Source organism: Rhinoraja longicauda, chromosome 16, assembly GCF_053455715.1.
Source record: "Rhinoraja longicauda isolate Sanriku21f chromosome 16, sRhiLon1.1, whole genome shotgun sequence".
NCBI classification, from domain to species: domain Eukaryota; kingdom Metazoa; phylum Chordata; class Chondrichthyes; order Rajiformes; family Arhynchobatidae; genus Rhinoraja; species Rhinoraja longicauda.
The window spans coordinates 18,160,163-18,187,669 of record NC_135968.1 but is presented as its reverse complement, the minus strand read 5'-3'; the positions used below and the strand labels follow the sequence as shown (position 1 = coordinate 18,187,669).

At 47.9% G+C, this 27,507-nt stretch overlaps 1 protein-coding gene across 1 annotated transcript in view; it reads right to left on the bottom strand.

The window, feature by feature from the left end:
• abcc2 (ATP binding cassette subfamily C member 2) overlaps nt 1–26,829 on the bottom strand; it is a 62,531-nt gene extending 35,702 nt beyond the window's left edge. Inside the window, 15 exon segments of the mRNA XM_078413337.1 lie at nt 2,439–2,505; nt 3,923–4,007; nt 4,976–5,122; nt 6,328–6,465; nt 7,663–7,728; nt 9,827–10,081; nt 11,507–11,684; nt 12,824–13,002; nt 16,182–16,407; nt 19,774–19,829; nt 20,843–20,965; nt 21,751–21,888; nt 22,792–22,938; nt 24,665–24,838; nt 26,655–26,829. Coding sequence (XP_078269463.1) covers nt 2,439–2,505; nt 3,923–4,007; nt 4,976–5,122; nt 6,328–6,465; nt 7,663–7,728; nt 9,827–10,081; nt 11,507–11,684; nt 12,824–13,002; nt 16,182–16,407; nt 19,774–19,829; nt 20,843–20,965; nt 21,751–21,888; nt 22,792–22,938; nt 24,665–24,838; nt 26,655–26,696 — 2,021 coding nt within the window. The 5' untranslated portion in view covers nt 26,697–26,829.
• Between the last annotated feature and the right edge of the window lie 678 nt (nt 26,830–27,507).

Sequence of the window (27,507 nt, the reverse complement as noted above, 5' to 3'; positions counted from 1 at the left end):
ATCAAGTCCCTAAACCTCCGACACTCCAGGGAAAACAGCCCATCCACAGATCAATGGAATCAGGTTGACAGGTGTTGATAAGTATCAGATCGATAGTGTCAGTGATAGTGTCAGAGTGATAGTGTCAGAGTGATTGTGTCAGAGTGATAGTGTCAGAGTGATAGTGTCAGAGTGATAGTGTCAGAGTGATTGTGTCAGAGTGATTGTGTCAGAGTGATTGTGTCAGAGTGATTGTGTCAGAGTGATTGTGTCAGAGTGATTGTGTCAGAGTGGTTGTGTCAGAGTGATAGTGTCAGAGTGATAGTGTCAGAGTGATAGTGTCAGTGATTGTGACAGCATGATTGTGTCAGAGTGATAGTGTCAGAGTGATCGTGTCAGAGTGATTGTGTCAGCCTGATAGTGTCAGAGTGATTGTGTCAGAGTGATTGTGTCAGAGTGATAGTATCAGAGTGATAGTGGCGTAGGAGCTCGTCGTCCATCCTGGGTAGTTCTACAGAACTGGCAAAATTTGCAGCAAAGCGTCAACTAGGGTACTCTGAAGCACCAATTGCCACTTTTGATTTGTGTAGTTGACATACGAAAGAAGAAGTAGAGTGATAGTATCAGATTAATTGTGTCAGAGTGATAGTATCAGATTAATTGTGTCAGAGTGATAGTGTCAGTGATAGTATCAGTGTGATAGTGTCAGTGATAGTGTTAGCGTGATTATGTCAGCATAATTGTGTCAGAGTGATAGTGTCAGAGTGATGGTGTCAGAGTGGTAGTGTCAGTGATAGTGTCAGTGATAGTGTCAGTGATAGTGTCAGAGTGATAGTGTCAGAGTGATAATGTCAGTGATAGTGTCAGTGATAGTGTCAGAGTGATTGTGTCAGCGTGATTGTGTCAGCGTGATTATGTCAGCGTGATAGTGTCAGCGTGATAGTGTCAGCGTGATAGTGCCAGAATGGTTGTGTCAGAGTGGTTGTGTCAGAGTGGTTGTGTCAGAGTGGGTGTGTCAGAGTGGGTGTGTAAGAGTGGTTGTGTCAGAGTGATTGTGTCAGAGTGATTGTGTCAGAGTGATAGTATCAGATTAATTGTGTCAGAGTGATTGTGTCAGAACGATAGTGTCAGAGTGATAGTGTCAGAGTGATAGTGTCAGAGTGATAGTGTCAGAATGATAGTGTCAGGGTGATAGTGTCAGTGATAGTGTCAGAGTGATAGTGTCAGAGTGATAGTGTCAGAATGATAGTGTCAGGGTGATAGTGTCAGAGTGATAGTGTCAGAGTGATAGTGTCAGAGTGATAGTGTCAGAGTGATTGTGTCAGAGCGATAGTGTCAAGGTGATAGTGTCAGAGTGATTGTGTCAGTGATTGTGTCAGATTGATAGGTGACTGAGAGGTGCTATGAGGTGATTGATCCCATGATTGATGTGTGTCAGATGTGAGTCAGATTGTGATGAAGGGATTAAAAGTACCATTAGCAAATTGGTAAAATACAAAGCTGGGTGGTAGTGTGAGCTGTGAGGAAGATGCTATGAGTTTGCAGGGTAATTTGGACAGGTTGTGTGAGTGGGCGAATGCATGGCAGATGCAGTTTAATGTGGATAAGTGTGAGGTTATCCACTTTGGTGGGAAGAATAAGAAGGCAGATTATTATCTGAATGGTGTCAAGTTAGGAATAGGGGACGTACAACAAGATCTGGGTGTCCTAGTGCATCAGCCACTGAAAGGAAGCATGCAGGTACAGCAGGCAGTGAAGAAAGCCAATGGAATGTTGGCCTTCATAACAAGAGGAATTGAGTATAGGGGCAAAGAGGTCCTTCTGCAGTTGTATAGGGCCCTAGTGAGACCGCACCTGGAGTACTGTGTGCAGTTTTGGTCTTCCTCAAATTTGAGGAAAGATATTCTTGCTATTGAGGGCGTGCAGCGTAGGTTTACTAGGTTAATTCCCGGAATGGCGGGACTGTCATATGTTGAAAGACTGGAGCGGCTAGGCTTGTATACACTGGAATTTAGAAGGATGAGAGGGGATCTAATCGAAACATATAAGATTATTAAGGGGTTGGACACGTCAGAGGCAGGAAACATGTTCCCAATGTTGGGGAAAGTCCAGAACCAGGGGCCACAGTTTAAGAATAAGGGGTAGGCCATTTAGAACAGAGATGAGGAAAAACCTTTTCAGTCAGAGAGTTGTAAATCTGTGGAATTCTCTGCCTCAGAAGGCAGTGGAGGCCAATTCTCTGAACGCATTCAAGAGAGAGCTAGATAGAACTCTTAAGGATAGCGGAGTCAGGGGGTACGGGGAGAAGGCAGGAACGGGGTACTGATTGAGAATGATCAGCCATGATCACATTGAATGGTGGTGCTAGCTCGAAGGGCCGAATGGCCTCCTCCTGCACCTATTGCCTATTGTCTATTGTGATGGAGTGCTCGGCATCAGATCACCGCGGGATAACTCACTCCTTAATTGCTGGGTCTCCACCTCTGTCCCAGGAGAAGCTTGCATCCGTGAAGCTGACTGCCGATTCTGGAGGAAAGAACAGATCCCTTTCCTTATTCCTTTCACACCAAACAAGTGCAGTGAAATGTCAATATCCCTCATGAATTCATAGTTTGGCAATGCCGTGTATAATCGCATAGATCTGAAATCCAGAGTCCACGCCGACTATCGATTACCCGATCGCACTGGTTCTATGTCATCCCATTTTCACATCCATTCCCGACACCATAGAGACAATTTTACAGAGGGCCAATTAACCTACAAACCCACGCATCTTTGGGACATGGGAGGAAACCGGAGCACCCAGAAGAACCCCACATGGTCACGAGGTGAATGTGCAAACTCCACAACAGACAGCACCCGAGGTCAGGTTCGCATCTGGGTCTCTGGCTCTGTGAGGCAGCGATTCTACCTGCTGAGCTACTGTGCTGCCCTGTGCTATTGAGTTGGATGTGATGCCCTCATTGTTGTTGCCTCCATGAAGAAGGGGCAATGAACTATCCTAGCTCTGGCGATGACTAGTTAACCACCCTCATTGCCTAACACAAATGTTGGCCATGTTCTCCTGTGGTTTATTGGGCCTGTTGACGTGAGGTGGTTAGACCATAACTAGTTGTTTGAACTATCGACCAATGGATTGTCTGCGGGCTTAAATATGCCACACTGCAGGGCCACCTTAACTGATTGATTGATGATTGATTCTCAGAAACAGCATGCAAACAGGCCCGTCCACGCTGACCAACAATCACATGCTCACACTAGTTCTATGCTATCTCACTTTCTCACCTGCTCCTTACACACTAGGGGTCAATTTACAAGAGGGCCAATAAACGTACAAACCCACACATTTGGGATGTGGGAGGAAACTTCACGAGGATGTTGCCAGGACTCGAGGGCCTGAGTTATAGGGAGAGGTTGAGCAGGCTAGGACTTTATTAGGGGAATCGAGAACCAAAGGACATAGGTTTAAGGCGGGGAGGGGGGGGGGGGGGGGGAAGATTTAATAGGAACCTGAGGGATAACTTTTTCATACAAAGGGTGATGGGTGTATGGAACGAGCTGCTTCGGAAGAGGTAGTTGAGGCATTTAGACAGTTACATGGATAGGATATGGGCCAAACGCAGGCAGGTGGGACTAGTGTAGATGGGACATGTTGGCCGGTGTGGGCAAGTTGGGGGCGTAGGGGCCTGTTTCCACGCTGTGTGACTCTGCGACTTTGACGGCACCCGAGGTCAGGATTGAGCCCGGGGTCTCTGGTGCCATGAGGGAGCGGCACTACCCGCTGCACCAGCGTGGTTTGTTCAGGCAACTGTTTATTTGTCATAGATCCTTATGTTTCCACCAGTTCTTTGCGATGATGGACAACAGACTGTGGCTTGAGGTTGGCCCGAGCCTCGCACACTAACTTGGTTGATCTAACGTGTTGTTGTGTCAGAGTACCTACCGTATGTGGGGTTGTGGTGGATTGCTGAGGTGTCCAAGTCCTCATTTCCCAGGAAGTTTTCAAGTCGTTTGCAGGAAACGATGGCCTAGGGGTAGAAGAAATATAAAAAGCATGGAGCAGTGCAGCACAGGAACAGGCCCTTCAGCCCACAATGTCTGTGCCGTACATGGCACCACGTTAAACTAATCTCCTCTGCCTGCACGTGATCCATATCCCTCCATTCCCTGCATATCCATCTAAAAGCCTCTTGAATCCCACTATCTCCACCACCATCCCCGGCAGCACGTGCCAGGCCCCCTCAGTGTAAAAAACTAGCCCCGCACATCGCCTTTAAACATTGCCCCTCTTACCTTAAAGCTACCCCCTCTAGTCTGCGACATTTCCACCCTGAGGATAAAGGTTCCGACTGTCTACCCTATCTATGCCTCTCATAATTTTACATACTTCTATCAGGCGTTCCAGAGACAAAAATCCAAGATTGTCCAATCTCTCCTTATTGCGAATACCCTCTGATTCAGGCCGGATAACGGTAAATCTCTTCCAGCATTCCTTCCCCCCCCCCCCCCCCAACCCCTTCCTTTCTTTCAATCAGTCTGAAGAAGGGTCCCAACCCGAAACGTCACCCAGTCTTTTTCTCCAGGGATGCTGCCTGACCCGCTGAGTTACTCCAGCACTTTGTGGCCTTTTGTCCAAACAGCATCTGCAGTTCCTTGCTTCTACATTCTGGCGAAACTTCGTGGTAATCCTTGGGCTAATTTTTATACTGTGGACTTTAGAGATACAATGCAGAAACAGGCCCTTCAGCCCACCAAGTCCACGCCAATCAACGATCACCCCGTACAATAGCACTATCCTACACTCTCGGGAGAATTTACAATTTACAGAAGCCACTTAACCTACAAACCTGTACATCTATGGAGTGTTGGAGGAAACCCGGAGCACCCGGAGAAAACCCACGCAGTCACAGGGGAAATGTACAAACTCCGTACAGACAGCACCCATGGTTAGGATCACTAGCACCCTAAATGTTGGACTTATCTCCGCAGATCTTACCTGGACCATCGCTGAGATAAGCATGGGCATCATCACGAGAGGGAACCTCATTATGTTGAAGAGGGAGATGGAGGTGAAAGCTTTCCCCGCATCTAGAACGTTGTTCTCGTCGACAACGAGGTAGACGGCAAAGCTGACCAGAGACACCTGTGGAACATGGACCTGCGTGAATCGTTGCACAACCCCAACCCTAAGCAGCATTCTGCCTAGTGTCAAACAAAACAACGGTGCGTTCAATGGTTCTTTATCATCACATGTGCTGAGGAAACAGCGACGTTCTTTTTTTGCATACAGTTCAATAGACAATAGACAATCGACAATAGGTGCAGGAGTAGGCCATTCAGCCCTTTGAGCCAGCACCGCCATTCAATGCGATCATGGCTGATCACTCTCAATCAGTACCCCGTTCCTGCCTTCTCCCCATACCCCCTCACTCCGCTATCCTTAAGAGCTCTATCCAGCTCTCTCTTGAAAGCATCCAACGAACTGGCCTCCACTGCCTTCTGAGGCAGAGAATTCCACACCTTCACCACTCTCTGACTGAAAAAGTTCTTCCTCATCTCCGTTCTAAATGGCCTACCCCTTATTCTTAAACTGTGGCCCCTTGTTCTGGACTCCCCCAACATTGGGAACATGTTTCCTGCCTCTAATGTGTCCAATCCCCTAATTATCTTATATGTTTCAATAAGATCCCCCCTCATCCTTCTAAATTCCAGTGTATACAAGCCTATTATTACTGAAGCAGCCATGTACAGAACATTTCACTATGTTAAAAACACAACAGTAAGACTTTATTCCTTGATGCACAGGAGGTGTACAAGATCACGAAAGGAAAAGATCAGGTAAATGCAGTCTTTTGCCCAGAGTAGGGGAATTGGGAACAAGGTTCCTCCCACACTCCAAAGACGCACCGGTTTGTAGGTTAATTGGCTTCTGTAAATTGTCCCTCTTGTGTAGGATAGTGCTAGTGTACGTGGATCGCTGGTCGGCACGGACTCGGTGGGCCTGTATCTCTAAGCTAAATTAAAGAGGTCATAGGTTTAAGGTGAAGGGGGAAAAGATCTAATAGGAACCTGAGGGGTAACTTCTTTACACAAAGGGTGGTAAGTGTATGGAATGAGCTGCTGGAGGAGGTAGTTGAGGCAGGTACTATCATAATGTCCAAGAGACGTTTGGAGAGGTACATGGATAGGAAAGGTTTAGAGGGATATGGGCCAAAAGCGCGCAGGATGGACTCGTGCAGATTAGGGAGATTGATCAGTGTGGGCAAGTTGAGCCGAATGGCCTGTTTCCACACTATACGACTCTATGACTCTTAGACATTCTGACACGATAGCATAGACAATACCTACCATGAACGGTGTGCAGGTAACAAGGAAAATGGCCACACCCTGCAAGTACGAAGACTGCTTTATCATTTTCAACTCGTTCTCCCTTATGTCACAAATTTGATTTTCAAATGACGGTTCCCAGGCATAAAATTTCATAACCTAATAAAATAAACAAAAAGATTAGCAACATTCTGGGTAACGTCAAGCAAAACAAAGTGCTGGCGGATCTGGGCGGCACTGCAGTAGAGCTGATACCCCACAGCGCCAAAGACCTGGGTTTGATCCTGTCTACGAGTGCCGACTGTTCAGAGTTTGTACGTTCTCCCTGTGACCGCGTGGGTTTTCTCTGGGTGCTCCAGTTTCCTCTTACATCCCAAAGACACGCAGATTTGTAGATTAATTGGCTGCAGTAAAAACTAAAATTGTCCATAATGTATAAAATAGTGTCAGTGTAGGGGTGATCGTGGGTGGATGCGGACTCAGTGGGCTGAAGGGCCTGTTTCCGCGCTGTGTCTCTAAAGTCTAAAAACAGTAGGTTCAATGGTTCCTTATTATCATATGTACGCAGGTACAGTAAAATTCGTTTTTGGTATACAGTTCAGCAAAATTATTACTATACATAAGCACAATCCCAGATTAAGAACAAATTGTATAGAAATAGCCCACTATGAACCTATAACAAGAGTTGCCAAGTTTTGACCCATTTTCAAACTCTTTAGTCTTTACTTTAGAGATACAGCGTGGAAATAGGCCCTTCGGCCCACCGAGTCCGTGCCGACCAGCAATCACCCTGTCCAGTACAATGGCACTGTCCTTCACACTAGGGATAAATGACAATTTTACCAAAGCCAATTAACTTACAAACCTGCACATCTTTGGAATGTGGGAGGAAACCGGAGCACCCGGAGAAAACCCACCACAGTCACAAGGAGAATGTGCAAACTTCATACGGACAGTGCCCAAGGTAAGTCTGAAGAAGGGTCTCGACCCAAAACGTCACCCACTCCTTCTCTCCAGAGATGCTGCCTGACCCGCTGAGTTACTCCATTTTATGTCTACCTTGTGTGCCCATGGTAAGGATCAACCCCGGGCCTTTGGTGCTGTGAGGCAGCAACACTACTCTTAAGCATGATTCAAATTATCCTATACAGTGTGGATGGCCCTATTGTCATCATGTGTAGTCTTTCTGCCGACTGGATAGCACGCAACAAAAAGCTTTTCACTGTACCACAGTCTATGCGACAATAAACTAAACTAAACTCTACCCATGTGCCGCACTACCCCGTATTTTAACCCCTTACACATCACTCTCCCCCCACACGGTCCACCCCCCAGCCTCCACCCCCAGTGAATTACCTTAATCCCATTCAGAATGTCGGTCATTAGTTTCATCCGCCGATCTTTGTGCTTCATGTTTTTCACCTGTGGAAATATCAGGTCAAGTTAAGATGGCCTGAAATGATTCGACAATGATTGCTATGGAGGGCGTGCAGCGTAGGTTTACTAGGTTAATTCCCGGAATGGCGGGACTGTCATATGTTGAAAGACTGGAGCGACTAGGTTTGTATACACTGGAATTTAGAAGGATGAGAGGGGATCTTATCGAAACGTATAAAATTATTAAGGGGTTGGACACGTTGGAGGCAGGAAACATGTTCCCAATGTTGGGGGAGTCCAGAACCAGGGGCCACAATTTAAGAATAAGGGGTAGGCCATTTAGAACAGAGATGAGGAAAAACCTTTTTAGTCAGAGAGTTGTGAATCTGTGGAATTCTCTGCCTCAGAGGGCAGTGGAGGCCAATTCTCTGAATACATTCAAGAGAGAGCTAGATAGAGCTCTTAAGGTTAGCGGAGTCAGGGGGTATGGGGAGAAGGCAGGAACAGGGTACTGATTGAGAATGATCAGCCATGATCACATTGAATGGCGGTGCTGGCTCGAAGGGCCGAATGGCCTTCTCCTGCACCTATTGTCTATTGTCTATTGACTCAGTCCAGTTCAATGACAGGATTCTGCTCTTGCCCTTTTGTCAAGTGTTGTTGGGGGAAGGAGCATTGTGTTCAGTTTTGGTCACCCTCCTACAGGAAGGATGTCGTTAAGCTTACCAGCCTCTCACCAACTAGAGAGTGCACCTCACTGGAGACCCTCGGACTATCTTTAATCGGACTTTACTGGACTTTATCCTGCACTAAACATTATTCCCTTCATCCTGTATCTGTACACTGTGGATTCTGCTCGATTATAAACTAAACTAATACCTGGAAAGATTGCAGAGAAGATTTTTGAGGATGTTACCAGGACTATCGAGAGAGATAGGGTTGGCTAGGACTTTATTCCTTGGGGTGCAGGAGGCTGAGGGGTGATCTCATAGAGGAGTCATGAGAGGAATAAATAGGGTGAAAGCACAAGGTCTCTTAACCAGAGTAGGGGAATCAAACGCCAGAGGACATGGGTTTAAGGTGAGAGGGGAAAGATTTAATAGGAACCTGAAGGGGTAACATTTTTGCACAAAATGTGGTGGGTGTATGGAACGAGCTGCCAGAATAGATTGTTGAGGAAGTTACTGCAACAATGTTTATAAGACATTTGGACAGGTACATGAATAGGAAAGATTTAGAGGGATATGGATGGAAATATGTTGGCCGGTGTGGGCAAGTTGGGCCAAAGGGCTTGTCTCCACCTTGTAAGATTCTATCACGATGACCCTAAGCTGGAAGGAGTGCAGAGAATATATATGAGGATTCTGCCAGGAATGAAGGGCCTGAGCTACAGGTAGAGGATGGACAGGCTAGGACTTTTTTCCTTGGAGTGCCGGAGGGTGAGGAGTGATCTCGAAGCTCAATAGTCAAAGGTTTCTTTATTATCTACTAATAGATGGTGAAATATAGGTCCTGCGTTTAATCGCCAGTATTCCATTGATGAGAATTTATCCTTGTAAATCTTCTCTGCACCCTTTCTGGTTTGACAATATCTTTCCTATAACATAGTGGCTAGAACTGAACATAATCAAGAGGGAGCTAGATAGAGCTCTTAAGGATAGCGGAGTCAGGTGGTATGGGGAGAAGGCAGGAACGGGGTACTGATTGAGAATGATCAGCCATGATCACAATGAATGGCGGTGCTGGCTTGAAGGGCCGAATGGCCTCCTCCTGCACTTATTGTCTATTGTCTATAATACTCTAAATGCAGCCTCACCAATGTCTTATAACAACTGCAACATGACCTCCCAACTTCTATACTCTACACACAAGTCTGAGTGAGGGTCTTGATGTGAAACGTCACCTGTTCCTTTTCTCCAGAGATGCTGCGTGACCTGTTGAGTTACTCCAGCATTTTGTGTCTATCTCCTATACTCAATACTCTGACTGATGAAGGCCAATGCGCCGATAAGCCTTTCTGACCACCGTATCTACCTGTGCCTTCAGTGACATCCTTGGTGTAGTAGGGTGACCGGAACTGAAGGGAGTACTCCAGTGCCGACTGCCCGTGACGGAGACCTATCACGGAGCGCTGCCACCTCACCTCCAGGGCCCTGCATTTACTGGCCAAAATCCCATTGATGGGAATGAGCAGGATCATGACGGCAAAACCGGCCAGGACGGAGGGCCCGAGCTCCTGCCACAGGAAGGCGATGCCGACTAGGATCTGCAGCGGTGCCGACCACAGCAGGTGGATGAAGTTGGTGACGTCGTTAAATCGCTGGGCATCCACCGCCATCAGGTTGACAATCTCCCCCACCGTGCACTCCTTCCGCGCTGCGTTCGACACGGTCAGGGCCTGGCGGGAGAGAGAGAGAGGAGAGCTGGGCTGAGCTACAATCCCACACCCACTAAAACACACCTTGGTTCACACAGAACATGGCACGATTGGTGGCGCGGTGGCACAAGGATGGCGTTGCTGCCTCACAGCGCCAGAGGCCCGGCTTCGATCCTGGCTATGGGCGCTGTCTGTGCAGAGTTTGTACGTTCTTCCCCCGTGACCACGCGGGTTTTCTCTGAGATCTTCGGTTTCCTCTCACACTCCAAAGACGTACGAGTTTGTAGGTTAATTCTCTTGGTACCTATGTAAGTTGTCCCTAGTGTGTGTAGGATAGTGTTAATGTACTGGGATCGCTGGTCGGTGCAGACTCGGTGGGCCGAAGGGCCTGTTTCCGTGCTCTATCTCTAAACTAAACTGGAGGTGTGCATTTTCACACTTCTGTACCTCTTGCCTGATGGGAGAGGGGAGAAGAGGGAGTGACCGGGGTGAGACTGGTCCTTGATTATGCTGGTGGCCTTGCCGAGGCAGCGTGAAGTAGAAATGGAATAAATGGAAGGAAGATAGGCACAAAATGCTGGAGTAACTCAGCGGGACAGGCAGCATCTCTGGAGAGAAGGAATGGGTGACGTCTTGGGTCGAGACCCTTCTCCAGTCTGAAGAAGTGTCTCGACCCGAAACGTCACCCATTCCTTCTCTCCAGAGATGCTGCCTGTCCCGCTGAGTTACTTCAGCTTTTTGTGTCTACCTTCGGTTTAAACTAGCATCTGCAGTTCCTTCTTACTCAGTGGAAGGGAGGTGGGTTCGTGCGATGGTCAGGGCTGCGTCGGTGAGCCTCGCCGGCGTCAGTGGGGCCTTATGGCCGACGGAGCCTCGTGGCGGTGTTGGTGGTGAAGCCTTGCGGTTCAACCGCAGGGGAACCGCCGTGAGGGAAGGGGGAAGAACAATGGAGGAGCCGGTGTGGGGGGACTACTGGGGGGGGGGGGGGGTACAATGGAGGGCCCGGAGTGGGGAGGGGTGGAATATTGGAGGACCTGGAGCGGGGGAGGGGAGGTGGGGGGATACAATAGAGGACCCGGAGCGGGGGAGGGGAGGGGAGGGGAGGGGAGGGGAGGGGAGGGGAGGGGAGGGGAGGGGAGGGGAGGGGAGGGGAGGGGAGGGGAGGGGAGGGGAGGGGAGGGGAGGGGAGGGGAGGGGAGGGGAGGGGAGGGGAGGGGAGGGGAGGGGACAAAGGTGGAGCCGGCAGGGACACTTTGTAACTTTGTCAACGCCCCTTACGTGGCGACTATTTGCATACCTTGGGTGTACAAGCGAAGAATTGCACTGTGCCTATAAAGTATTCCATTCCACTCCACGCCTCTCTGCGGTTCATCGCGGTCTTGGATGGAGCTGTTGGCACACCACGCCGTGATGCACCTGGATAAAATGCTTTCTCCGGTCACTCACCTTCTTGTAGACAGCGGCCGTGATGGCAGTCCGGACTCGCATGCCGAGCATGAAGCAACAATTGAAGTACTGCTGCAGCAGCAGTGACTGGACGATGGCCAAGACAAACAGCAGCACGGCGAAAAGGTAGCCTTTCCAGGCGTAGATGGATGTGTCCTCTGTAAACAAAACCAGCAGCCTGCCCGGTAAAAAAGAGCACCGTTAGGAAGTTCGGCAAGTCCCCAACAACCCTCGCCAACTGCTACAGACGCGCCGCAGACAGCATCTTACCGGGGCACCTCACAGCATGGTTTGGGAGCAGCTCCATCCAAGAACGCAAGACATTGCACAGAATTGTGTACACATCCCAAACCAGACCATCACATCCCATTGACTCCATCTACACCTCACGCTGCCTCAGCAAGGCCACCAGCATAATCAAGGACCTTTCTCACCTCCGGTCACTCCCTCTTCTCCCCTCTCCCACCAGGCAGAAGTGTGAAAACGCACACCTCCTGATTCAGGGACTGCTTTCTTGCTAGCTGTGATCAGGCAACTGAACCATTGGACTTTACCTTGCACTAAACATTATTCCCTTTACCCTGTATCTGTACACTGTGGACGGCTCGATTGCAATCCTGTAGTCTTTTTCCTGACTGGATAGCACACCATAAAAAAAACCTTTTACGTGCACATTGGTACACGTAACAATGATAACATTAAACTAAGCTAAACTAAACAGAGTGCTGGAGTGACTTAAGATGGCACAATTGTGTAGCGATAGAGCTGCTGGCTTATAGCGACAGAGGCCCGGGTTCGATCCTGATCTCGGGTGCTGTCTGTGCGGAGTTTGCACGTTCTCCCTGCGACCACCTGGGTTTCCTCCGGGTGCTCCAGTTTCCTTCCACATCCCAAAGACATGCAGGTTTGCTGGTTAATTGGCTTCTGTAAATTGACCCCGCAAGTGTGCAGGATAGAACTCCAAGAACGGGTGATTGCTGATCGGCGCGGACTGGGTGGGCCGAAGGGGCCTGTTTCCACATTGTATTTTGACACTAAACTAAACTGAACCAAAGATAAGACACAAAATCCTGGAGTAACTCAGCGGGTCAGGCTGTACCTCTGGAGAAAAGGAATAGGCGACGTTTTCGGGTCGAGACGCTTCTTTAGACTCAATACACTCGATAAACTAAAGCAGCTGGCTGAACTATCGATTGATTGATTGATTGATACTTTATCATACGTGGCATAGCACACACAAGGTATGCAAAGAGTCACCACATAAAGGGCGCCGACAAAGTGTTGGGTGTGGCATGACAGGGCTGAAACTCCACTCACTTTAGCAGCTGGGGGCTGACAAAGAGAAGGCCGTCGTGACAAATCTTGAAGAGCACGCCCTTGAGGAGGATGTAGCGGTAGGTTTTCAACGTGGCCAGCACCAGCCACCCCGTCGCTCCTCGTTCCGCTGACTTCTCCTTCCCGCCCTTTCTCCTTCTGTCCTTCCCGCTCTTTTCTTCCTTAAGAAGGGAACACAGAATTGACAACAGTGACCAAGACAACAGCACAAGGCTTCACAAGCTGTGTCGTTCCCCGAAAATGAACTTGATCCAAAATAAAAATAGATACAAGGCAAAAAGTTGTGTAAAAACTCTTCGTACATTCTCTATACGTTCGATACATGTGTACAAGGGGCAAGTTTTTTACACAGTGTTGTGGGTAACTGGAACCCACTGCCAGGAGTGGTGGGGGCAGATACGATAGTGGTGTTGAAGAGACTTTTGCATAGACAGGAATGGAGGGGGATGGATCACATGCAGGCACATAAGATTTGGTCGGCACAGACATTGTGGGCTGAAGGGCCTGTCCCTGTGCTATGTATAGACTTTAGACCTTAGTGATACAGGGCAGAAACAGGCCTTTCAGCCCACCCTATCCACACCAACCAGCAATCCACCAGTTCGATCCTTCCATCTAGAAACAATGTATGATTTACAGAAGCCAATTAATCTACAAATCTGTGTGACTTTGGAGTGTGGGAGGAAACCGGAGCACCCGGATAAAACCTGTGTGGCACAGGGAGAACGTACAAACTCCGTGCAGACAGCACCCGTAGTCAGGATTGAACCCGGGTCTCTGGCGCTGTAAGGCAGCAACTCTACCGCTGTGCCACCGTGCCACCCTGTAATGGCTGATGTAAGAGTGAGCAGCATACTTTATTTCTAGAAACAAGGAATTGCAGATGCTGGGAGAGAGGAGAAAAGGGAGTGACCGGGGTGAGACTGGTCCTTGATTATGCTGGTGGCCTTGCCGAGTCAGCGTGAAGTGTAGATGGAACTGTAATAATGTTCTGGAAAGTTGCAGGCACACATAATTGATGTTGGTTTATTATTATCAAATGTACCGTGACACAGTGAAAAATCTTTTGTTTGCGTGCTATCCGATTAAACAGATAATATTATACAATCATGAGTACAATCAAGGCAAACGCAAGTGCAGCAGGTAGAGCGAAGAGAAAAATACCAGAGTGCAGAATATAGTTCTCAGCCTTGTATGATAACAGTTCCAGAGACAAAGTCCAATGTAAGTTGGAGAATCGGGACCGTACCCTGGCTTGTGAAAGGACTTACTTATGTTAAGCGTGAAAGAGTTCAGAGCAGACTTATGAGGTTGTTGCTAGGACTCGAGGGCGTGAGCTACAGGAAGAGATCGGGCAGGCTGGGACTTTATTCCTTTGAACACAGAAGGCAGGGGGGAGGGGGTGATCTTATAATAATAATAATAATAATAATAAGCATTTATTTTATATAGCGCCTTATCAGGTGCTCAAAGCGCTTTACATAAACAATCAAACATAAAAACAAACAGACAAACTATCCTAACGGAGAAGCGGCGAATAAACAACGCCAGCGTCCTCTCACGTCAGGGTCCGGCAGTAGAGAACAAAAAGCACAGGACACACAGATACAATTTTTACACAATTTTTTACACAAACAGCCATCACAGTGATTGCTCTAGGCACACCCTCACTGTGATGGAAGGCAAAGTCTTATCTCCTCCTGATTTCTTCTCCCGTGGTGCCACGAGGTGATCGAGGATCCCAACTTTTTGAAGCCCCCACTGGGCGATGGAAAGTCCCAGGGCCGAGCCGAGCAGGCCGATGAAAGTCCTGAGCCCCCACTGGGCGATGGAAAGTGCTGCGGCCGAGCCACGCAGGGTGATGAAGGGCCTGAGCCCCCACCGGGCGATGGAAAGTCCCAGGGCCGAGCCAAGCAGGCCGATGAAGGTCCTGAGCCCCCACCGGGCGATGGAAAGTCCCAGGGCCGAGCCAAGCAGGGCGATGAAAGTCTTGAGCCCCCACCGGGCGATGGAAAGTGCTGCGGCCGAGCCACGCAGGGCGATGAAGGGCCTGCGAGCGAGTTGATCATACCTCGCACTTCGGGGCGGTTGAAGCTGCTACGGCTGGAGCTCCCGAAAGCCGGTCGCCAGCCAGGGACCTGCGAACTCCCGATGTTGCGGTCTGCAGGGCCCACGGCCGAAGCCTCCGAGATGGTAAGTCCAGGCCCTGCGACCGGAGTTTAAGGTCGATCCCAGCTGGAGGCCGCCGACTCCACGATGTTAGGCCGTAGCGCGAAAGGAGATACGACACGGTAAATGTCGCATCTCCGTTGAGGAGGAGATTTGAAAAAAGGTTTCCCCCAACCCCCCCCACCACCCCCCCACATACACAGAGTTAAAAATAAAATAAAACGTACAATTAAACGATGACAGACAAAAAACAAAAAACAAGACAGAGAGACTGCCGGTGAGCCGCAGCTGCAGAACACAGCCACGCCCCTTATAGATATAAAATCATGAGGGAATTGACCAGGTGAATGTATAAACACTTTTACCCAGAGTAGGGGACTCAAGAACCCGAGGACATAGGTTTAAGGCGAGAGGGGAAAGATTTAATAGGAATCTAAGGAACCGAAGGATGGTGGGTGCGTAGAACGAGCTGTCAGACGGGGTAGTTGAGGCAGGTACAACAACAACATTTAACAGGCATTTGGACAGGTACATGGATAGGAAAGGTTTAGAAGGATATGGGCCAGAATTCCCCGAGCCGAGCAACATGTCCCATCTACACTAGTCCCACCTGACTGCGTTTGTCACATATCCCTCTAAACCTGTCCTATCCACGCACCTGTCCAAATGTCTCTTAAATGTCTCAGTTACCACGCACCTGTCCAAATGACTCTCTCCCTCCAGAAACCAGAAATGAATCTGATTTTTGTTCGGTGGGTAAACTGGCATAAGGAGCTGACAGTTGACTCTTGTATTCGGCATTGTTGCCAATAATGTGTCCTCCTCGACTTATTTGACACTTAAAGCAGAGTTTTCCGTAAATTTGCTACGTACTGCTGCCTCAGTTACCTCTTCTGCAGCTCGGTCCCTACACCTACCACCCTTTGTGTCAAAATGTGGCCACTCAGGTTCCTATTAAATCTTTTTTCCCCCTCACCTTAAACCTATGTCTTCTGGTTCTTGATTCCCCTACTCTGGGCAAGAGACTCTGTGAATTCACCCTATTCCTCTCCTGATTTTGTACATCTCTGTACGGTCACCCCTCATCACTCCTGCGCTCCAGGGAATAGAGTCCTGGTGACACAGTGGAACCCAGCCCAGGAGGAGAGGTGGGGTCTGGAGTTTCACTCACCATCACTAAAACATCTTGGCTGATGCTTCTGTTGAAACCATTCATTTGCTCTGCATCTCTGTGGCGTTCCTTGCTTTGTTTCTCCCCCATCTTCTTTTGGGCCTTCTTTAGGCCTTGCCTCATGTGTTTGTCAAACTCAGCGTAAATGGTCTGACATCGATCCTCCTCGTTCAGCTCCCACAGGTGCTTGCTCTCCAAGGGCTTTCTGTAACCTTTCATCATCATCCTGTCACAAGGCCACACGCATTTAAAATAAATAAGTAAAGAAATCTGACAATCTGGCCGGGCTGCGTGCCATCACAGATTTGCTGCAATTGTTAGGTAATTTTGTCCCAGTTCAGTTTGGATCTAAAACGTCTTATAAAACAGAACCAGGACTTCCTGACTCTTAGACTCAAATTAGATTTTAGACTTTAGAGATACAGCGTGGAAACAGGCCCTTCGGCCCACTGAGTCCATGCCGACCAATGATCACCCCATGCACTAGTTCTATCCTACAGACTTGGGGCAATTTTACAATTTACAGAAGCCAATTAGCCTACAAACCCACATGTCTTTGGGATGCGGGAGGAAAGCGGAGCACACGGAGAAAACCCACGCGGTCACAGGAAGAACGTGCGAAGTCCGTACAGACAGCACCTGAGGTCAGGATCAAACCCAGGTCTCTGGTGAGGTGAGCTAGCAGCTCTACCAGCTGTGCAACTGTGCCGGCCTTTCATTTTTTTTTCTATTGCTGGATTAGAGGGTATTAGCTGCAAGGAGAGGTTGTACAAATTTGGATTGCTTTTTTCTGGGACGTCGGAGGTTGAGGGGAAACCTGATAGAAGTATATAAAATTCAGAGAGGCATAGATAGGATAGACAGTCAGAACCTTTTTCCCCAGGGCAGAAATCCCAAAGATTAGAGGGCATATCTTCAAGATGAGAGGGGCAAATTTTAAAGATGTACAGGGAAAGTTTTTTTACGCAGAGGGTGGCGGGTGCATGGATCGCGCTGCCAGGGGTGGTGGTGGAGGCAGATACCATAGTGGTGTTTAAGCTTTTGGATAGACACTTAGATATGCAGAGAATGAAGGGATATGGATCACGTGCAGAGTTGATTTTAGCATCATATTCAGCACCGATTCTATGGGCCGAAGGGCCCTTTCTTGTGCTGTACTGTTCTTTGTTCGAAGCCACAGGTTTAGTAATTAGAACCCAGCTCATATCCCTACCCTAACCTATGGGAACAAGGATAACATTAATCTCCAAGTGATGTTTTTACTAAAACCAAAAAACTCAACCACTCTGTCCCATCAACAAAGACAGTCAAGAATGATTTATTGTCATAATGTCCCAAAAGTGAACAATGAAATTCTTACTTGCAGCAGCACAACAGATATGTAAACAGTACTCTGTATAGATACACATACACACATACACACTGTAAAACTGGAATTTAGAAGGATGAGAGGAGATCTTATCGAAACGTATAAGATTATTAAGGGGCTGGACACGTTAGAGGCAGGAAACATGTTCCCAATGTTGGGGGAGTCCAGAACAAGGGGCCACAGTTTAAGAATAAGGGGTAGGCCATTTAGAACTGAGATGAGGAAAAACTTTTTCAGTCAGAGAGTTGTGAATCTGTGGAATTCTCTGCCTCAGAAGGCAGTGGAGGCCAATTCTCTGAATGCATCCAAGAGAGAGCTGGATAGAGCTCTTAAGGATAGTGGAGTCAGGGGGTATGGGGAGAAGGCAGGAACGGGGTATTGATTGAGAATGATCAGCCATGATCACATTGAATGGCGGTGCTGGCTCAAAGGGCCGAATGGCCTCCTCCTGCACCTATTGTCTATTGTCTATAAAACCAAACAAATAAACCGTTTGAAACACTCTAATTATTTATCAATTTCCCTTTATCAGTTACAAAAGAATTAACCACATTTCCTTGCTCATCATTGTTGGCTTTGATTTGTTCTTTTCACACCTTTCACTTATTTGTTCTTTGTATCTTTCCATGCCTCTAGTTTCCCTCCTCCCTGACTCTCAGACTGAAGAAGGGTGGCTTGACCCGAAACGTCCCCTATTCCTTTTCTCCAGAGATGCTGCATGACCTGTTCAGTTACTCCAGCTTTTTGAGTAAATTCGGCTTGTACTCGCTGGAATTTAGAAGATTGAGGGGGGATCTTATAGAAACTTACAAAATTCTTAAGGGGTTGGACAGGCTAGATGCAGGAAGATTGTTCCCGATGTTGGGGAAGTCCAGAACAAGGGGTCACCGTTTAAGGATAAGGGGGCAGTCTTTTAGGACCGAGATGAGAAAGTTTTTTTCACACAGAGAGTGGTGAATCTGTGGAATTCTCTGCCACAGAAGGTAGTTGAGGCCAGTTCATTGGCTATATTTAAGAGGGAGTTAGATGTGTCCCTTGTGGCTAAAGGGATCAGGGGGTATGGAGAGAAGGCAGGTACGGGATACTGAGTTGGATGATCAGCCATGATCATATTGAATGGCGGTGCAGGCTCGAAGGGCCGAATGGCTTACTCCTGCACCTATTTTCTATGTTTCTATGAGTCTATCTTTGGTGTAAACCAGCATCTGCAGTTCCTTCCTCCACAATTCATGTTCATAAGCTCCATAGCAAAATTAGGCCATTTGGCCCATCAAGTCTAATCTGCCATTTAATCATTGCTGATCTATCTTTGCCCCTCAGTCCCATTCTCCTGCCTTCTCTTCATTACCCAGCACCCTTACTAATCAAGAATCTGTCAATCTCCGTCTTAAAAAAACAAGACAGTATCCACTGTTGTCTGGGGCCTTGAATTCCACAGATTCACTAAAGAAATTCCTCCTCATCTCCTTTCTAATGGTATGTCCTTTTATTCTGAAGCTGTGGCCTCTGGTCCTAGACTCTCCCATGAGTGGAAACACCCTCTCTACATTCACTCTATCCAGGCCTTTCACTATTCACTAATTAACCACCATCACTGTTTAATACCATGGGCTTTGATTTTATTAACATCTGACAATATTGTGTTCATTTCTGGGTACTATGTTATAGGAAAGATATTGTCAAGCTTGAAAGGGTTCAGAGACGATTTACGAGGATGTTGCCAGGACTAGAGGGTGTGAGCTATAGGGAGAGGTTGAGTAGGCTGGGTCTCTATTCCTTGGAGCGCAGGAGGATGAGGGGTGATCCTATAGAGGAGTATAAAATCATGAGAAAAATAGATCGAGTAGATGCACAGAATCTCTTGCCCAGAGTAAGGGAATCGAGGACCAGAGAACATAGGTTCAAGGTGGAAAAGATTTAATAGGAATCTGAGGGGTAACTTTTTCACACAAAGTGTGGTGGGTGTGTGGAACAAGCTGACAGAAGAGGTAGTTGAGGCTGGGACTATCCCAAAGTTTAAGAAACAGTTAGACAGGTACATAGATAGGACAGGTTTGGAGGGATATGTACCAAGCGCAGGCAGGTGGGACTGGTGTAGCCGGGACATCTTGGCCGCGTGGGCAACTTGGGCTGAAGGGCCTGTTTCTACTCTGTATCACTCTATGACTCTATGACATTAAAGTATTCATTTAAAAAAATGAGTCAAATCAAAATTTCACTTACCCATTAAACCAATGAAATGTTATTCGACTGAGGAAAGATGCAGCTATGTGAGGATTCTAAGGAAAGAGCAAATAAGACAGTTTGAATTAAACCGTACTTCAAATAGTAATCATTTACTCCATGGATAGAGTTTGCCCTGTGTCTAACCCTTGCTGTCCCTGCCCTGGGAGTGCGTGATGGGACAGTGTAGAGGGAGCTTCACCCTGTATCTAGCCATGTAGTCCCTGCCCTGTGAGTGTGTGACGGGACAGTGTAGAGGGAGCTTCACCCTGTATCTAGCCATGTAGTCCCTGCCCTGGGAGTGCGTGACGGGACAGTGTAGAGGGAGCTTCACTCTGTATCTAGCCCGTGGTGTCCCTGCCCTGTGAGTGTGTGATGGGACAGTGTAGAGGGAGCTTCACTCTGTATCTAACCATGTAGTCCCTGCCCTGTGAGTGTGTGATGGGACAGTGTAGTGGGAGCTTCACTCTGTATCTAACCCGTGGTGTCCCTGCCCTGTGAGTGTGTGATGGGACAGTGTAGAGGGAGCTTCACTCTGTATCTAACCCGTGCTGTCCCTGCCCTGTGAGTGTGTGACGGGACAGTGTAGAGGGAGCTTCACTCTGTATCTAGCCATGTAGTCCCTGCCCTGTGAGTGTGTGATGGGACAGTGTAGAGGGAGCTTCACTCTGTATCTAGCCATGTAGTCCCTGCCCTGTGAGTGTGTGATGGGACAGTGTAGTGGGAGCTTCACTCTGTATCTAGCCCGTGGTGTCCCTGCCCTGTGAGTGTGTGACGGGACAGTGTAGAGGGAGCTTCACCCTGTATCTAACCCATGCTGTCCCTGCCCTGTGAGTGTGTGACGGGACAGTGTAGAGGGAGCTTCACCCTGTATCTAACCCGTGCTGTCCCTGCCCTGTGAGTGTGTGATGGGACAGTGTAGAGGGAGCTTCACTCTGTATCTAGCCATGTAGTCCCTGCCCTGTGAGTGTGTGACGGGACAGTGTAGTGGGAGCTTCACCCTGCATGCAATGGAACGATACTCCCAGCAACATGGATGAGCACATAGATACACACAGTTGTAAACTACCTTCTTTGCAGCAGCTCTAGTTTCTGAGGAGATGTCAGAAATGCTGGATGCAACCAGGGACATGCACTTGAGACTGTAGGAGATACAGAATAGAGTGAACCGTGGCAGATCAGGAGGACGGCCCTGTGGAAGAGACAAACACATTCAGTAGGCCACCACCGATGAGATTCGCAACATTCCACATGCTGCTGATTAGAAAATGTCGTCAATCTTGGGTGGCGCAGCGGTGGAGTTGCTGCCTTGCAGCGCCAGAGACCCGGGTTCAATCCTGACTACGGGTGCTGTCTGTACGGAGTTTGCACGTTCTCCTTGTGACCTGCGTGGGTTTTCTCCCACACTCCAAAGACGTACAGGTATGTAGGTTAATTGACTACAAACTGTAAAAATTGTCCCTAGTGTGTGCGTTTTCTCTGGGTTCACAAGATGTACACGTTTGTAGGTTAATTGGCTTCTCTAAATTGTCCTTACTTTGCAGTGCTAGTGTAGGAGTGATCGCATGACCTCCATGGGCCAAAGGGCCTGTTTCTGCACTGTTTTTAAACTTTACTTTAAACTTAAGAGATACAGCGCGGAAACAGGCCCTTCAGCCCACCGGGTCTGTGCTGACCAGCGATCACCCTGTACATTAGCACTATCCTACGCAGTTGGGACAATTTACAATTTACAGAGGCCAATCAACCTACAAACCTGCACATCTTTGGAGAGTGGGAGGAAACCGGAGCACCCAGAGAAAACCCACGCTGTCACAGGGAGAACGTACAAATTCCGTGCAGACAGCACCCGTAGTCAGATTCGAACCCGGGTCTCTGGCGCTGCGAGGCAGCAACTCTACCGCTGCGCCATCGTGGCGCCCCACGTACGTTTACTGGCTGGAATCTAAAGGGAAAAGTCGGCAGGCGATCTCTCACCTGGTCAATGGCCATTCTGATGAGGGTCTGCAGCATAAACAGGTCACAGGCAGCAGACAGCAGCCAGAAGATGAAGAGGCAGGCAGAGTTCTTGTCATCCACCCGTCTCCTGCCCTCGTGAATCAACATCACCAACAACTGCGGACAGGTGGAAGCAGAGAGAAGCTCTCAGTGGCAGCCGGCAATGGCTCCCCCTGAAGTCCAGCTCCCTGTACCTCTGACTGACCGGTCACAGAGAGTCATACAGCACAGACACAAGCCCTTCAGCCCCACTCGTCCAAGCCAACCACGATGCCCCATCTAAGCTAGTCCCATATCATGGAGTCATAGAGTCATACAAGCACAGAAAGAGGCCCTTCGGTCCTGCTCATCCATGGTGTCCAAGATGCCCCATATCATGGAGTCATAAGAGTTATACAGCACAGAAACAGCCCTACTTGCCCTTTCTGACCAAGATGCTTCATCTATATTGGTCTTACCTGTCCACACATCTCTCCACACCTTTCTTATCTATGTACCTATCAATGTGTCTTTTAAATGCTGTTATAGTACCTGCCTCAACTACCTCCTCTGGCAGCTCGTTCCATACAGCTGTGTGAAAAAGTTGCCCCTCAGGTTCCTATTAAAGTTTTCCCCTCACGCCTCAAACCTATGTCCTCTGGTTCTTGATTCCCCTTTGCTGGATAAAATATTGTGTATTCATCCCATCTATTCCAGTCATGATTTTATGCACCTGCAGTTACTTGTTTCTAAATGTCCTCCAGAAATGCTGTCTGACCTGCTTTGTTACTCCAGCACTTTGTGTTATTTTCTGTAAACCAGCATCTGGCATTCCTTATTTCTACATGTCCTCCATGTCCTTATTTCTACATGTCCTCCATTCCTTATTTCTACATGTCCTCCATAGATGCTGCCTGACCCGCTGAGTTACTCCAGTACTTTATGTTTTACCATTGAAATCCGCTCTCCTTCTCACGAAGGATCCCAAACCAATTGACACTCAACGCGCATCGTCTTATGAGAGACCAGACTGTTTCTTACCCAAGACAGAAGATAAAGAAATGCGTTTACGTAGAAAACAACCGGGTTCTGCCCATTGGTTGTGGAATCTCGATCAGCCTCATAGTCCTCCATAACCGTAAAAATCATCTCGGCCATCGAGGTCAGGAACAGAAGGCCGGCAAGGATCTGTTTATGGAGAGGTAGATGAAGGTCACGCTCATCGCTCAGTAACCTCATACGTTCATATGGGCGGTACAGTGGCGCAGCGGTAGAGTTGCTGCCTCATGACACCAGAGGCCCGGGTTTGATCCTTACTACGGATGCTGGCTGTACAAAGTTTGCACATTCTCCCTGTGACCGCGTGGGTTTTCTCCAGGTACTCTGGTTTCCAACCACACTCTAAAGACGTACAGGTTTGAAGGGTTTATTGGCTTTGATAATTTTTTTAATTGTCCCTTGTGTGTAGGATACTGCTAGTGTACGAGGTGATGGCTGGTCAGTGTGGACTCGCTGGGCTGAAGGGCATGTTTCCACGCTGTATCTTTAAAGTCTAAATTAAATACGTTCATGTCATAGGAGCATAATTATCAGTTACATAATGCTCAGTTACCCTTCCGATCGGTGCCCCCCCTCCCAGTTATATAACTATAGAGTCGTACAACATGAAAACAGGCCCTTCGACCCAACTACACAAGTCCATAAGTCCATCGAGTCTACTCCATCATTTAATCACAGTTGTTCTACCTTTCCCTCTCAACCTCATTCTCCTGCCTTCTCCCCATAACCTTTGACAAGTGCTAATCAAGAACCAATTAATCTCTACTTTAAAAATACCCAATACTTCCTTGCTTTAGTTTAGTTCGGAGATACAACATAGAAACAGCCCCCACAGCCCACCGAATCCATGTCAACCATCGATCACCCGTTCACACTCATTCCAAGATATTCCACTCATCCACTCAGCTACACACTAGGTGCAATTTTGCAGATACGAATTAACCTACAAATCCGCACGTCTGTGGGAAGTGGGACAAAACCGGAGCGGCCGGAGGAAACCTACACGGGGAGATCTTGCAAACTCCACTTGGAGTTAGAATGGAGGTTAATGGATCTAGTGCAAGCAGAGAGATTAAACTTGGCATTATGCTCGGCATGAACATTGTGGGCCGAAGGGACTGTTCCTGTTCTGTACTGTTCTGTGAGAGAAATGATCACAGTATACAGGTCCACCACTGATTTTCCAGCACCCTTGGTTCCAGAGCCTTTCTGGATTATCCATCTTGATGGATCAACAGAGGTCACGGCCTCCGAGGAGTCAGAAGGTACCGGAACTGTTCGCCTAGGCCGCCGAGGGGCTGAGATACTGGCCCACAAATTCGGCTTCGGAAGTTGGCTATGGGAACGGATCTGCCGGCTCCAGCTGGGTCGGAGTCCCAGAGCCCCAGACGGAGTGGGCAAATTCCATCCGCCGATCGGCGCGCAAGTCCAACGAGGTCAGAATCGGCCGCCTCACCTGGCCTCGGCACCACATTTCCGGAGGGGGATTTGAAGTGCGCGATTGTAACGTTGTCCAGAGTAAAGGAGGTGCCGGACCACCAGTTACTGGGAAATCGGTGGTGGACCTCAACTAAACTCAACTCAATTAAGCTCAACTAAACTAAACTACAACTAAAACAAACTCAACTGAACACAAACTAAACTAAACTAAAACTAACTCAACTAAACTAAACCTAAAACAAACTCAACTCAACTAAACTAAAGTAAACTAAACTAAAACTAAAACAAACTCAACTAAGCTAAACTAAAACAAAAATGAACACTAAACTCGATAAACTAAATTGGAAAAAAATATATAAATTCTGCCACTGTCTGAATGTCTTCCTCTGCAGTTGTGAAGGGAGGAACTACTTACCTGCTTGGCCAGGTAGAGTCTTGAACAGGCGCCTCCAATGTGTGTCGACCTGCAGAGGGCCAGAACTTGCCATGATGTACATAACCACAGGAAGGCCAGAGGAACCCACACCAGGACTGTTTGCTCAAAGCACAGGGTGAGGTCAGGGTCTGGGCGGTCCAGTAAAGAGGCATTCTGTATAGGGAGACAAGAAACCTCATCGTCAGCCTCAGAGACAGAGTCTCCTCCCCCTCACCTGTATCTACCTGTCATTCGCCTGGCTTTGTCCTGCCCCTGATAGACACAAAATGCTGGGGTAACTCAGCGGGTCAGGCAGCAACTGGAGAGAAGGAATGGGTGATGTTTTGGGTCGAAACCCTTCTTCAGACTTCAAATTTACTTTGATGTTTTCATTGTGACTCTAATGTTTGACGGAGATAATTTTTTGATTAATCTGCTTCAAAGGTTAAACCACCAAATAACAAGGCCTCAATGGCTCCTGAATTTGACCTCGAACACAATAAAGCACCCTTTCTGCTTTCCCCAAAGATAACCTGGACGGTTAATATAGGATGTAAAAACAAGGAACTGCAGATGCCTGTTCACAGAAAAAAGGACACAAAGTGCTGGAGTAACTCAACAGGTCAGGCAGCATCTCTGGAGAACATGGCCAGGCGATGTTTTAGGTGCGGACTCAAGGAAATCCCTGACCCGAAACGTCACCTGTCCGTGTTCTCCAGAGATGCTGCCTGGCCCGCTGAGTTACTCCAGCATTTTGCGTCTTTTTTTTAGTTAATATATAAGACATCTCAGTAGCATCACAATGAAAGGGTCACCCACAGGAATTTCTGGAAAATGATTTGGGAGGCAAGGTGACGCAGTGGTCGAGTTGTTGCCTTCCAGCGCCAGAGCCTAGGGTTCGATCCTGACGACGGGTGCTGTCTGTAGAGTTTGTACATTCTCCCTATGACCGCGTGGGTTTTCTCCGGGTGCTCTGGTTTCCTCCCACTCTCCAAAAACGTATAGGTTTGTAGGTTAATTGGCTTCTGTAAATTTGTAAATTGTCCCTAGTGTGTAAGATAGTGCTAGCTTGCGCGGATCGCTGGTCGGCGCTGACTCGGTGGGGTGAAGAGCCAGCCATCGATCACCCGTTCACTCTAGTTCTATGTTACCCCACTTTCTCATCCACTCTCTACTCTAGGAGCAATTTACAGCGAGCCAATTAGCCTACCAACCGTATGGGCACATCTTTGGGATGTGGGTGAAAACCGGAGCACCCGGATAAAGCCCGCGCAGTTACAGGGAGAACGTGCAAACTACACATAGATGTCACCCGAGATCAGGAACAAAGAAGCCGGGTCTCTGGCACTGCAAGGCAGCGGCTCTATAAGCTGTGCTACTGTGCCACACCAGTTATGGGCAAACGTTATTCGAACTGAGATGGATAGCATTGGGGAGACCCTTGACCGGTATACAGGCTGGGACTAAAACGTACTTGAAACTGAAAACTGATCAGTCAACTGTGCTCCCGGCTACTCACTTAAAGACGGGATCAATGTATGTTAAAACGGCGTTGAGCAGTCTAGGACACTGCTCCTTGGAGCGCAGCAGGATGAGGGGTGATCTTATAGAGGTGTATAAAATCATGAGAGGAATAGATTGGGTAAACGCACAGAATCACTTGCCCAGAGTAGGGGAATTGAGAACAAGAGGACATAGGTTTAAGATGAGGGTGAAAGAATATTTAGGAATCTGAGGGGTAACTTTTTTACACAAAGGGTTGTTGGTGTATGGACCGAGCTGTGGAAGAGATAGTTGAAGCAGGGACTACTGCAACGTTTATTAAACATTTACACAGGTACATGGATAGGACAGGTTAGAGGGTTATGGGCCAAACGCAGGCAGGTGGGAGTGGTGTAGATGGGGCACGTTGGTCGGCATGGGCAAGTTGGGCCAAAGGGCCTGTTTACTCCATGACTATGACTCAAAACATAGTTGTGACGAAACTCACCCAGAACGTGGATCCACAGTACTTATCCAGCACATCTGTCATCGCCCCTTTCTCTCTCGACAGTCCTTTGGGAAACAACCACTCCTCAGTTTGAAGATCCAACACAATAAGTTTTGAGAAAGAGAGCTTTGTCTAAGATGGACCGACCGAGCAGTTAATACAACGATCAGCCCAAGTAATATTGGCCCTGTGTGAACATCAGCGCTGAGTCCAATCTGAATCACCCGAGTTAATGTTTAACTTCCACCTCTTAGTACAGAGCCTCTTTCATATGATCATTTTGGGGGGAGAATGGAGAGTATTGATTGCATTTTAATTTGGTTACCCAAATGTTCACCAACTAACACAGGGAGCAATTTATTTTGCAATGGATGTGCTTGTGTCCACTTTATTTAATCATAATGTCGTTTTGTTGAATCCAATGATGGAAACAACACACTTCCATTAATAATTAGGTGCTGTAAGAGTTAAGGAAAGCAATTGCTCTGTTATAATTCGCAGTAATTTGTACTTTCATTTGGACTTTAAAACCACTTTAATCGGAGTTGCAACATTGGGCGGTTTTATGATGAAAACAATCATGTAAACTTTCAGCCCTTTAACCCGATTTGTAATGTAAAGTTCCAACGATGGTATCATGTGAACAGTGGTTTGGTTGACCGCTCGATTAAAGGACCGTGGGTTCAATTCAGCAACTGGTGTTCAAAGCTTTCTTGTTGCGGATATATTCAGGCATGACATTGTGGGAGGGGATGACTTTAGTGTGTGGGACTTTAGTCAGCCACTGTCAATGTGAAATAGCTCAAGGATTATCTCAAAGAGCAAGGATTATCTCAAAGAGCAAAGAGCATAC